We start from the raw sequence: 13,689 nt of genomic DNA, 5'->3' as shown, positions 1-13,689 counted from the left end.
GTGTGAGAAAAAAGACGCAGTTTGTGTGTGTCCCTTTAAATGCAAATGAGCTGCTGCTCCCGGCCCCCTTTCCAGAAGAGGGCAGAGCTTTAACAGCTCGTGCTTCGGTTGTTCAACAACAACAAAGCTGGATAATCTCACGCAGCCAAATTGAGGATTGTCAGTAACGGTGTTCAGCCTTACATTGTTCAAAACGGAGTCGAACACTGATGGAGAGACTCAGGAAGAAGTTATAGAAAGCAAATGGACATTTCTGAACGGTTTGTGGATAAATTTATGTAGTCGCTGTGGAGTTGATTCAGCTCATCGACTAGAATGTGCCGTCATGTTAATCTTTTGTGCAAATCCAGCGTCGAATTGACCCTCGTTTGTGAAGCCGTCTGGCATAAAATGACGGCATGGTAACAACACTCTACTACAACAACTCTTCCTCTTCTCTAAAGCAGCCCAACATGGCCTCAGCCCCTTTGTTGCATGTTCTCGGGGGCAGGGTTTATGTAAATTTCGGAGTTTGTGCTGTCAACAAACCAGGAAGAAGCTTGTTGTAGTCCCTACCAGCCATTTGTTTTAGTCCTAAAACAATGATTTCTGTAAAAGAAAATATCTCCCTTTGCATTGAACTTTGAGTGTCGTAACTTTGCAGATGTTGTTTATGCTCAAACAGCAACATTACACACTAACTAAAGTTAAAAAAGTGAAATCATAATCAACCACCCCTTTAACTCAACTATAGTTTTCGCAATTAAAATATACAAAGAAGCTGACAGAGATTTTAAAAAATGCAAAAGGTAATATTTTCTTGCTTTCATTGAAGCAAAAATCTTTGGATCATACTCAAATCATGCTGGATAACATTGTCATCATCAGGTTTTGCAAAATGTTAAACCATATTGATTTTCATTTACATTTTTCAGCTCAACTTTTCACTCAAATTGTTATGCTGATAATGTAATTTGTAATGACTCTTTTTTTTCATTTCAATTCTGTTTTTATTAAATAAAAAGCTAAATAGAAGCATTTTCACTAATCGGTTGAATCATTGAATGGCTGTGAGCCAAGTCACATACTTCTGACAGTCACACTGCCATTGAGGAGAATGGGAATGCTAACAGAGAGATTTCTCCAGGTGGATTAGAACTGGATGTTTCTAATATGTTCCTGCTTTGTTTGTCTCCCCCTGCTGGCTGCAGTGGGTAATTGCAGAGCTGGCCTGCTACACATTCTCCATGGCTCTGGTGCCTCTGTACGATACTCTTGGATTAGAAGCCATGGTTCACATCCTTAACCTGGGTGAGTAAGATGGACAGGCACATGACCTCATTCTTATATTGTCTTATATTGAAGCTACAGTGCTCTAATTTACATCACAGCACTTTTTGAGCTTCATCTCGTCTTATATCTCTCTCCAGCGGAGGTCTCTATGGTGATCTGTGATAAGGAGGATAAGGCAGAATCTCTATTAAAGAACAAGGAGAAGGGTGTGACCCCCACTCTCTCCTGTCTGGTGCTCTTCAACCCCTTCAGCGCCACCCTGGTGGAGAGAGGAAGGAAGTGCGGTGTGGAGATACTACAGCTCTTACAGATTATGGTCAGGAATAGTATTTAATGCAATTGCAGTGACACAAAATATCAAGATAAAATAACTGAGCTTTTTTTATTTTTTATTTTACAGCATTTTTGTAGTAATTTTACTTTTTCATGGCCAATTTCCACCTTCTGTCTGACACTAACAATTGAACAGGCCTTTAAGACTATTACATGCAAATGGTCTTAATATGTGTATGTGATTGACTATCCTCTGTGTGCTGGTGTAGTTCACACTGGCATTATTCAAGGTGGACCAAGTTGCTGAAAACTTAATATGGATAACATGAAGTTATTTGGCGGTAAACATGGATGACGGGTGGTTATTGAAATTACTGCTGTTGTTCATTGACTTATGAGCTTTGAGTTGTGAACATTAAAGGGATAGTTCACCCAAAAATGAAAATTATCCCATGATTTACTCACCCTCAAGCCATTCTAGATGTGTAAGACTATCTTCTTTTAGACGAACACAATCAGAGGTATATTAATAAATATTCTTAGTCCTCCAAGGTTTATAATGGTTGTGAATGGGGTGCTGTGTTTTGAAGTAAAAAATAATGCATCCATCCATAAAAAAAAAAGTAATCCATACGACTCCAGGGGGTTAATAAAGGCCTTTTGAAGCAAAGCGATGCGTTTTTGTAAGAAAAATATCCATATTTAAAACTTTATAAATTTAAATAACTAGCTTCGTCTAGCTTGGAAGTCGATTTGCGGCGGAAGAGCATCGTTTGATATCCTCAGGCGCACAACGTAATGACGAACACAGAGGCGCAGAGGATAGAGCAAAATAAATCAGTGGTCACGGATTATAAGTCTAAAACGATAATTTTTAAAGAGAAATTTCAGAGGATTTCGATGTAAGAGAAGAGGAGCTTGAGTTTGTTGCACAGCCCTATTTGTTTGAACCGCAAGAGACGTCTAAGCTTACACTACTCCTACAACCTGCGTCATACATCGCGTCAGGGATTACTCATTTGGCGCAAGTTGACTTGCGCATTCTGCGTACGGTCGTCCACCGGAAGCTAGTTATTTGAATTTATAAAGTTATGGATATTATATGGATATTTTTCTTACAAAAACGCATCGCTTCACTTCAGAAGGCCTTTATTAACCCCCTGGAGTCGTATGGATTACTTTTTTTATGGATGGATGCATTATTTTTGGCTTCAAAACGCGGCCCCCCCATTCACAACAATTATAAACCTTGGAAGAGCCAGGATATTTTTAAATATATCTCAGATTGTGTTCGTCTGAAAGAAGACAGTCATACACACCTAGCATGGCTTGAGGGTGAGTAAATCATGGGATAATTTTCATTTTTGGGTGAACTATCCCTTTAAGTCTGCATGGCATGTCAACCTCATATTTCAAATGAGCAAGAAAAATCCTGTTTTTCCTCTTTACAGTCTATTTGCTGGTCATAAAGACATGATTATGAGGCACTGAAAAAAAATTGATGTAGGATTTACTATAAAACAGTTTTCAATCAGAAATTGCCTGTAAATTCCACAAATAATTACAAAGAAATGGCAAGTAACATTGATTTAAACATGACATTTTGAAATAGAAGGACTGAAATAGTATTTTCTAATAAAACATACTCCAGTGATCTTTGTTTTATTTACAACTTTGAAAAAAAGCTCTGTGTTTGATCCAAATATGTGTGTGTATGCATTGCAGGATCTGGGAAGAGAAAACTTAAAGCCACCTGTGGTAAGAGCTCCTTGTTTTTCTCCTTTTTGCTAGATCAGTTATGATAAATCTCAGAGCAGTTTTAGCATGTTGATGGATGTGACAGTATTAATGTATTTGGTCTTGGCTGACTAGATCTGCAACACTCTATTGCTGCTGTTATCAAGAACAGAGACTTGCTACTGCCAAGACATACACAGACATGCTGCTTAAGATTGTAAGGGACTGTTCACACAGAACACGTTTTATTTTTAAGGGAAACAAAAAAAGTAAGGTGTAGAGCAGGGATTCTCAACTCTGGCCCTCGAGTTCCACTTTCCTGCAGAGTTTACAACCAATCTTTATTAAACTTGCCTACCTGTAACTTAATTTCTAGTAATACTGAAGACCTTGATTAGCTTCAGGTTTGTTTGATTAGTGTTATAGCTAAACACTGGAGGGCCGGAGTTGAGAACCCCTGGTCTACAGACATGTTTTTTGAACTTGAACGGCACACTTTTAGAATGCTGAGATGCTGCAAATGAAGCGAGATGTGAGTGCAAGCATCCAGCATGCTCATCTAGCACGTTCACATAGAAAAACAATGAGAAAGCAGCGCAGTGGAGTGCAAAAACACATTCTGTGTGTGAATACCCCGTGAGATTTTTGCTACTGCTGCACAAATAGACATGCATAGTATCCCTCATAGCAGATCTAGACAGGTGGTGCTGGGGGAGGTGGAGGAGTTCAGAGGGACAAGCTTACACCGAACACTGAACCAGACTGTTTAAATGTTGAGCAAGCGAGCTTATTGGCTACAGATACACAATTTTATTTACAGCGTTTACTAAGTGCAAATACCGTCTCTTGTTGGCAAACGCTATTTACACTAGCTCCGCCCACCAATGTCTGGTTGGGCCACTCAAGTTTAAAAATAATACACATGGAATTCAGTGTCTTAAGTGGCGCATCAGTAGCGAGTACTGGCTTTTAACACGATCGACGCGGGTTTGAATCCACCTTTTGCCAAGCTCGCTCTTCTCCACTTTCCCATCACATATCACACCAGAAAGGCATTTATTTTCAATAAAAATGAAAAAAAAAAGTTCTAAAAGTGGAAAAAAAAAAAAAAAAAAAACTGTATAATGAGTGTTTAATAGTATTAAAAGTATTTATTGGGTTAGGGATAGTTGTAGGGAGGGGTTTTATTCTCCCAATAAGGCAATCAATTTAATAATTTTAATAAATATAATCATTTACACACTAATAATATTATTGCATCCTGTTGTACAAAAATACTGAGGTGCAAACAGTATCTGCCAATATAAAGTAGCCTACAGATAGCGTCTAATTACACTTATTGCAAAGAACTGATACTTTTACATGGTGTAAATAGAATATATCACTATTTTCACCAAGTGTAAATAGCATCTATCGCTAAGAAAATATGCTATTTTCACTGCCTTTTATTTAACATCAACTAATTTCAAGATCAAAGACCACAATAGGAGAGAGAGCGGTATCAGCACTGGATCACAACAACCAGATGCATTTACACTTACCCAGTTGCATCTGGAAAGCGTATCAAACCACCTCATGTGTTTGTGAGATTGGATTGCAGTCCATCTCGATGGTGTTTCAGAGGGCATTTACACCTTCTATTTTCACGATCGGATAGCTATCCGATCAGAGATAATTCACGAAGTGTAAATAGGCCCTTAGACTTTTACTTTGTAGAGACATCTTGATCTAGATTTGAATTTGTTTGTTTGTTTTTGTATTGCTTCAGCCTCCTAAACCTCAAGATCTGGCTGTTGTGTGTTTCACCAGTGGGACCACAGGTACCGACCAACAAACATCCTGCTCACACTATTGGATTCATTTTATGGGTCGTTCTTTGAGCTGTTGTAATATATAATCAAATTTCACATGTGTTCAGTTTATTGTGTGGTACAATAACCTGTGAATTTGAAACCCTTTAATATCATAATATGACCATGATATGTATATGGGTTTAGATGCATTTCTTTTGTTTGATGTAGGAAAGCCTAAAGGAGCCATGATAACTCACGGCAACATCGCCTCAAACACCTCCTCTGTCATCAAGATCCTTGAGGTCAGTTCAGAGAGATTTCAGCTTCCTGTATGTCTGCTTTCTTTGCTCTCTTATCCTTCAACTTGTGACATTTCCCCTCCTAAACTTCATCTCTCCGTAGCTTTCATCTTATCTTCTGTCCTGTTCCTCTTCCTTCTGTTTTTTTTCTTTAATAGAGACCTTGTGTTTCCCATGAGGCCTCTTTCTCTTTCAAGTCCTGTTTAGAACGCTCTTTGTTCCTCTTTTCTGCAGGTTGTGTGTTAAAATGGTAAAACGGACTGCATATTGTTCTCTCATTAATGAACTACTTCTTAAAACTGCTGCTAGTTCTGGTCAATTCTGCATTTTCACTGGCATTTTCCCATGCAGAGTATGCATGGGAAAATGCCAGAGAAAATGCAGAATTGACCAGTTATATCTAATCAGCTTGTCTAATCAATATGTTTATTGTCCATTTAAGTCATAAGTCATTAAGTTGTCCATTCATGTCATATTTTATATGCACACTCACCAGGGCTACTTTGTGATTCGTCAAGAGGATGTGTCCATCTCCTATCTGCCACTCGCCCACATGTTTGAGCGTATGATCCAGGTAACCCCACTTATTGATTCTTAATAACTAATTCTGACATTCATCATCATCATCACCACAGTTTTTGCTTATGAAACTATATTCATAGACCACTTCAGTAATTTAATGTGACCGTTTCTGAATGGAGCTAAATAAATAAATAAATAAATAAATAAAAGAGAAATAATATAGAACATGACTTCTGAGATTTTTTTTTTTTCCCCCTCTGGTTTTGATTGGATTAAATATATTTGGATAGTATAGTATTGTTTTATATTATTATTATTATTATTATTACTGTAAATGTACTGATAAAATCATCAGAGCAGCGCTTGACAGCACGTTTCTGTGCGAGTGTGTGTCGGTACTGTGTGTGTGTTTGATTGAGAGAGAGCGGGAGAAAGAGAGTATGTGCTTTCCATTCATAATAAAACGTAATTAAAACATGGAAATAATTTGACGTTTTCATCCTATTGTTTACTATATTTATTTGCTTGGTCGGTGTCGTTGTGGGTTTTGGTTCTTTTGCTGTTATAGGCTGTAAGGACCTTTTGAAATAACTGAAATCATTTGGCGAAGTGATATGGAACTGTAATGCGGTCAAGACCTGCCTGGAACTACTTTAGCTGTGCGTTTCCCTGAAAATAATTGCACACCTTTGTCATCCAATCAGATTCAAGCATTCAACAGCCCTGTATTATAAATAATAATGTAGTGTAAATAGTGTGAGTAGTTTGTTCACACTGAAATTTTGTATTTAGAATAACATGCTCTGATGGTGTACAATAAGGTCAGGAACATTTATTAAAAGTGTAAAAAAAAATGCATTTTTAACATGTCAAATTTTATAAAGCAACAATAATGTAGTATGAAATTATTAATCAACATGAATAGTATATTTACACTACTGGTTAAAAGTTTGTAATAGTTTTTTTTTTATTGTTTTTGAAGTCTTCATTTATTTAATCAAAGTAAAAAAAAAAAAAAAAGTAAAATTGTGAAATATTATTACAATTTAAAATAACTGTTTTCTATTGTAATATTTTAAAATGTAATTTATTCCTGTGATTTCTTTTCTTTTCTTTCTTTCTTTCTTTCTTTCTTTCTTTCTTTCTTTCTTTCACTGGTGGTAGTGTATAACAGTTTCCACAAAAATATTAAGCAGTATTAACTGTTATTATTAACTGTTTTCAACATAATAATAATAAACATAAATGTTACTTGAGTATCAAATCATCATATCAGAATGATTTCTGAAGGATCATGTGACAGTGAAGACTGGAGTAATGATGCTAAAAAAACTTTCATTTGCATAATTTATTTTAAATTGTAATAATGTTTCTCTATATTACTGTTTTTACTGTATTTTTGGTCAAATAAATGCAGCCTTGGTGAGCAAAATAGACTTCTTTTAAAAAAAGACTTAATTATTCCAAACTTTTCAAAGCAGCAGTGTATAAATTAACATTAACCCAAATTTATAAATGCTATTTGTTTTATTGTATGTTATTTTATAAAACCTTTCAAATTTATGTCAATGAGAATCTCTGGTCTAGAGACACGCTTTTTGAACTTGAGCGACACACTTTTAGAAAGCCGAGCCGTCCAGCACGTCCATGAACTATATTGTAAAGTGTTATCTATGATTGCATATTGACTTTGTTTTTCGTATTAAATTCATCTGTCCAGCTTCATGTCCTTTTATATTGTTCTGTTGTATTCTTGTTCTCTATTTTATTGTGTACTCTTCCTCTGTTCATCAGGTATCAATGTTTTGTCATGGAGCAAGAGTTGGTTTTTACCAGGGTGACATCTCTCTGCTGATGGATGACATAAAGACCCTGAAGCCCACCTTCTTCCCTGTGGTCCCTCGATTACTCAACCGCATCTATGATAAAGTGTGTTCTGCGCATCAGCGTTAATTTTTTCGACACAAATGGAGAATAATCACTCACTTTAAAGTGATGAATGTCATATGTGTGTAGATTCTGGGCTCGGTTACGTCCCCGTTGAGAAGAGTCATCCTCCATTACGCCGTGAGGAGGAAACAGGCAGAACTGAGCAGTGGAGTCGTGAGGAACAACAGCCTGTGGGATCGACTGATCTTCAATAAGATACAGGTACGTCTCTGTCACAATAACCGAACGCTCCTGCTATTGAAAGATTTGATGAAAAGATATTGGAGCGCCCCTTTGTAGAGATATATATATATATACGTTATATATTTGTGACGTGAGCAGAGCAAAATAATGTCCATTCATTCGTCTCTCTCTCTTCCTGTAGGCCAGTCTGGGTGGAAACCTGCGATTCATCCTCACTGCATCTGCACCAATTTCTCCAACTGTCCTTTCCTTCCTCAGGGCCACCCTCGGCTGTCTGGTGAGAGTCCTCACTTAAATGTACAAATTAATATGAAGTATTTTCCTCTACTGAAAGTACTATAAAATACTAAATACTACATAAATATAAAAAATAAAAATACCACATAATACTAAAATAACACTGTTTTGGTGACGTGTACATGGGATATTTTCACCAGTATTGTTCATGATATTGACAGGGTTTGTTTAATATAATTTCAGATATTTGAGGGTTATGGGCAGACGGAGTGCACAGCTGGATGTACATTTTCTATGCCTGGTGACTGGAGTGCAGGTTTGTGTTGCAATTTCTTAATGAAACATGCAGCAGAGTGAGGTCATGTGACATTTTTTGTTGCATACTGTGCTCTGTTTCACATACACTACCATTCAAATGTTTGAAGTCAGTAAGATTTTTTTAATGCTTTTTGAAAGAACTCTTATGCTCACCAAGGACAAATAATACAGCAAAAAAAGGAATATTGTGAAATATTATTACAATTTAAAAAAAACTGTTTTGTAATTTTCTTCATCACTGAGGTAGTTAAAAAGGTCCGAAGTGGCAAGGCGCCAGGAGTGGACGAGATTTGTACTGAGGTACTTAAGGCCTTGGATATAGTCGGCTGTCTTGGTTGGCATGCCTGTTCAACATCACATGGGAATCAGAGACAGCACCTGGTGATTGGCAGATGGGTGTGGTTGTTCCCATTTTCAAAATGGGGGTCCGGAGGGTAGGGTTGTCAGAAGTACCGACTTCGGTACCAAGTCGGTACTGAAATATCAAAAATATGACAATACCACCATTTCCCCCTAGCATTTTGAGCACTGTTGAGTGGATTCTTAAACACTGAACAGGCCATGGTTCTCAGCTGGAAAAAGGTGGATTGCTCACTCTGGGTAGGGGGTGAGTTGCTTCCCACAGTAGAGGAGTTCAAGTATCTTGGGGTCTTATTCACGAGTGAGGGTAGGTTGGAGCAGGAGGTCGATAGGTGGACTGGTGCGGCTGCAGCGGTAATGTGCTCATTGTACCAGACCATCGTTGTTAAGCGGGAGCTTAGCATGAGGGTGATGCTCTCAATTTACCAGTCAATCTAACACTCACCTATGGTAATGAACTCTGGGTAGTGACCGAAAGAACGAGATTGCGGGCACAAGCTGCTCAAATGAGTTTTATCCACAGGGTGGCTGTGCTTAATCATGAGAGAGCGGGTGTGAAGCCCTGACATCCGGGAAGGACCTGGAGTACAGACACTGCTCCTTTTGTCGGTTAAGTTGATTCGGGCATCTTTTTCAGGATGCCTCCCAGTGGAGGTGTTCCGGGCATGCCCAACTGGGAAGAGACCTCAGGCAGACATAGGACACTCTGGAGGGATTTTATCTCCCGGCTGGCCTGGGAACACCTTGGGATCCCCCAGGAAGAGCTGGAGAAAGTAGCCGGGGAAAAGGATGTGTGGCCTTACTTAGCCTGCTGTCACAGCAACCCGGATAGGTGGAGGAGAATGGATAGATGGATGGATGGATGGATGTTACCTAATTTTATATTTTTTACAATGTAATTGTAGCAAAGTTAAAGGCTCAGGAAAAAGAAAGAGGTGGGAACCGGCAAACTATCAACATAACTTTAATGACAACATAAACAACAAAATGAAAGAAAAGCAGCAGCCCCTCAGGGACGACTGCCGCTTATAACCATAATAAAAAACATAAAGTCCAGGCCTGGTCATCACTCCTCCTTTTATCCTTCCAGAGTTCCTCTGTGAGACTCAAGACCGGTGTGGCGTGCAGGTGACGCTCATTAACAGTCACGCCATCAGCCTCGCTCCGTTCCCACAGCTCTCGGCCTCGCCCTGCTTCCCATAGTAATTTATTTCTGTGATGGGAAAGCTGAATTTTTGGCATCGTCTCCAGTCTTCAGTGTCACATGATCCTTCAGAAATCATTCTGATATGCTGATTTGCTGCTCAAGAAACATTTCTTATTATCAATGTTAAAAACAGCTTTATATTTTTTGCTGCTTTATATTTTTTAGATTCCTTTTCAGGATTTCCTGACAAATAAAAAGTCCAAAAGAACAGCATTTATTTGAAATAGAAATATTTTGTAAAATGTATAAATGCCTTTATTGTTTCACTTTTGATAAATTTAATTTGTCCTTACCGACTCCAAACCTTTGAACTGTATTGTACTTTTTTTTTTTTTTTTTAAACTGACAATATCCAGTATATTTGGCCTGGCCTTATAGCAGTCTTATGGTTTTCAGGTCATGTTGGAGCTCCTTTACCCTGCGCTATGGTGAAGTTGACAGACATCCCAGACATGAACTACTATGCCAAGAATGGAGAAGGAGAGGTAAGTATCTTGATCCCAGTGAGAAATTAACCCACCAACCAATGTGGATACTTTTTCTGCAGTTGTGGGTCATTTGGTGAGCAATTGTGGCAAATGACTTGTAACACAGGCATCTGACAATGCTTTTGCTTAGTAACAACACACTGTGTGAGGTCTTCTGGGAACACTTTTGACTCAAATGTTAACTGAAACAAATCGATTAGCTGTTGAATACTGTTATACATGCACATGGCAGATCTGTATCCGGGGTCACAGCGTCTTCCGAGGGTATCTGAAGGATGAAGAGAGGACGAGGGAGGCTCTGGATGCTGACGGCTGGCTTCACACTGGAGACGTGGGACAGTGGCTGCCGGTGAGACTTCATCCTCCAGAAGGATTGCACACTTCAAATTGGATTTATTGCTACCTCAAATTACTTTAAAGTCCATCCACGATTTAGCAATTCTGCAATCACAGAATTTAGTGCAAAATCAAACAGTCTCTGCATTATCAGCAGCTCAATTTTTGGACTTATTTCCACAATTTTTCTGTAAGATGTTAACCTGAGAGGAGGGAGAACAATATTAGCTAATAGAAATCCATAATTCAGAATCCAAACAGATGAATATGTGTTCAAGTATCCTGGTGACAGTGTGCAAGCTATTGTGTCTAACTCAATTCTGTATTTTCATCGAAGCAGAATTCTGCTGCGGTCACCATTGCTTTGTGCATAGGGGACCATAACCACTATTTTAGTAATTATGCACAAAAGTATTTAGAGATAATTGTACTCTTACTGTCACTAACACTAATTATATAAGTACACAATGATTATTGGTGGGTGTTCAGTGCAAAACAACACAAAAAATGCCATAAATATCTGCAGTAAATTCAGTCATTTTGGGCTACAAAAATACAAAAATTATGCTGGAAAAAATTCCCTCCAGGATTAAGTCATTACAGCCTGTTTGTATACGGTATATATTATCCTTGTAATAAATTGTTCATAATGTTCTGAACGAAATCCTGTGTGAACATTTGATCTTTCAGAATGGGACTTTGCGCATTGTAGACAGGAAGAAGCACATCTTTAAGCTGTCCCAGGGCGAGTACATCGCTCCCGAGAAGATCGAGAACGTCTACACTCGCTGTGTTCCTGTTCTGCAAGTCTTTGTGCATGGAGATAGTCTACAAGTAAGCATACACGCATTTAAGTACAACAGTTTTTTTTGCATTGTGCTTTAACAGTACTTTTGTTTTGGTTTTTTTGTGCAGTGAAACTGACACCATCCTCGTGTTTCTCTGTTTTTAGTCTCATCTTATAGGAGTTGTAGTTCCAGACCCGGAGGTGTTTGTTGACTGGGCCAAAGAAAGAGGGATAGTCGGATCATATGAAGAGCTTTGTCAAAATCCTGTGAGCTTTAATGCCATACACAGCACACACGCAAATTTAATGACACTTTTCCACTGGTTGGTACAGCTCGGTACTGCATGATACGGTCCGCTTAAATAGTACCACCTCGGTGGAGGTTCCAGATGAGCCGTACTGATACTAAACCTGTTAACACTGCAGATCACTGATTGGTCAGAGAGAATCACCACTACCAGCGTCACTGGATTTGAAACACGAGAAACCAAACCTGCTAGGTTTAAATAGTAACAGCCACCGTAGTATGATTTGTTGGTGCGACTTTTTTTTTTAAACGACTTGCTTTAAACGCACTCAACTGTAGAAATGGCTGTATCGTGGTCAGTAGATGAGGTGCAGACTCGTTGGTAGCCGAGGAGCAGATCCACGGCGGTACAGAGGGCTATACGATCAGTCTATAATCCCACCCACTTTGAAGAGGTACTAAACTGCAGAGGAAAAGCAAACTGAAATTAAAGCGAGCCGTGCTGTACCGAACTCTTTCCCTGCCATTGATGGAAATTACTGGCAATCGGTGTTTTCATTTCTATACAGTAGGGGGCACTATTATGCATCTTCTAAAAGAGAAGCAGAAACCAGCGATAGAAGCAGATAAATTTGAGCAGATGCTTAAGATAACGCGATCATCAAACATTCAACAGCACATAAATCAAATCTGCCTCACGTTACTGAATGAAATGTTGACCCATGAAGAGATACAGGACTGTGAAATTTTGGGGATGCTGATGGACTCGATCTGTTTTGATTATTGTTCTGAATCCGATCTGAATGTAGTCTTTGACAAAAATGCAATTTTCTCAGCTTTTTGTTCAAAATGTTGCTTTTTTATGACACCTAGTCACATTCAACTGTTGATTAAAAAAAAAAATGCATGAAGCTAGAATAAAATGTTTTTTGTTGTTCAAAAGCAAAGGCTCTGTTCTTTCTCTTGATATATTGTATGTTCAGACATTCATACAACAAACTATTCTGGGGGCTATGACACTTTTAAAAAAAATTCTGGCAGGGGAAGAGCTAAACATGCTCATAACACCTAACACTTGTGCGCACACTGCAATTTCTCAACTTAGCATGAGATATCAATAGCCTTAAAAGGAAATAACATGCTTATGTGGTCAGTGAAATGTCATCTTTTCATCCTGTTTGAATGGTAGGATGTGAAGAAAGCCGTGCTGGAGGACATGACGGCAGTGGGGAAGGAGGCTGGACTGAAGTCATTTGAGCAGGTACAGTAGATCCTCAGAAACACCTCAGAGGAGCATTCTGGGTTATTTACAGTTTAAAGGTCCTGATATACTTCAAATGAAATAAAAGAATGAACTGGTGTGAAGTCATTTCAAACAAAATCAGGCCAAAACGAAGTCCGTTTGGAGTTCGAAATAGCTTGTCAAAGTGAACTTTCTGAAAAAGTTCATAGAGTACCTCAGGGATGACGTGTTTTTGTAGGCCAACTCGGAAGTTAGCGGCGCACGGGTTCCCTCGATCGAAAGCCTATGCATTTTTCCCATAGACTTTTGGAAAATCGCAAAAAATAAGCTCTGTGTTTAACAAAGGGTTATGACACTTACACGTTTTGTCTATCAAGATAATCTTTACAAGTTAACACAACATTTATACATTTTGAAGCCTAAATAAAGTCGTCAGA

At 38.5% G+C, this 13,689-nt stretch overlaps 1 protein-coding gene across 1 annotated transcript in view; it reads left to right on the top strand.

Annotated features, from left to right (window-relative positions):
- Positions 1–13,689, top strand: part of acsl2 (acyl-CoA synthetase long chain family member 2) — a 34,126-nt gene that overhangs the window by 18,380 nt on the left and 2,057 nt on the right. The window contains exons 6-20 of the mRNA XM_051902256.1: positions 1,191–1,290; positions 1,410–1,588; positions 3,271–3,303; positions 5,051–5,102; positions 5,304–5,377; positions 5,871–5,948; positions 7,691–7,825; positions 7,913–8,047; positions 8,211–8,306; positions 8,510–8,582; positions 10,548–10,636; positions 10,872–10,988; positions 11,666–11,809; positions 11,928–12,029; positions 13,199–13,270. Coding sequence (XP_051758216.1) covers positions 1,191–1,290; positions 1,410–1,588; positions 3,271–3,303; positions 5,051–5,102; positions 5,304–5,377; positions 5,871–5,948; positions 7,691–7,825; positions 7,913–8,047; positions 8,211–8,306; positions 8,510–8,582; positions 10,548–10,636; positions 10,872–10,988; positions 11,666–11,809; positions 11,928–12,029; positions 13,199–13,270 — 1,479 coding nt within the window. The remainder of the gene's footprint in view (positions 1–1,190; positions 1,291–1,409; positions 1,589–3,270; positions 3,304–5,050; positions 5,103–5,303; positions 5,378–5,870; positions 5,949–7,690; positions 7,826–7,912; positions 8,048–8,210; positions 8,307–8,509; positions 8,583–10,547; positions 10,637–10,871; positions 10,989–11,665; positions 11,810–11,927; positions 12,030–13,198; positions 13,271–13,689) is intronic.

The sequence above is a fragment of the Ctenopharyngodon idella genome, chromosome 8 (genome assembly GCF_019924925.1).
Source record: "Ctenopharyngodon idella isolate HZGC_01 chromosome 8, HZGC01, whole genome shotgun sequence".
NCBI classification, from domain to species: Eukaryota; Metazoa; Chordata; class Actinopteri; order Cypriniformes; family Xenocyprididae; genus Ctenopharyngodon; species Ctenopharyngodon idella.
The sequence above is the reverse complement of the archived record's forward strand: the minus strand, read 5'-3'. Positions and strand labels throughout refer to the sequence as shown.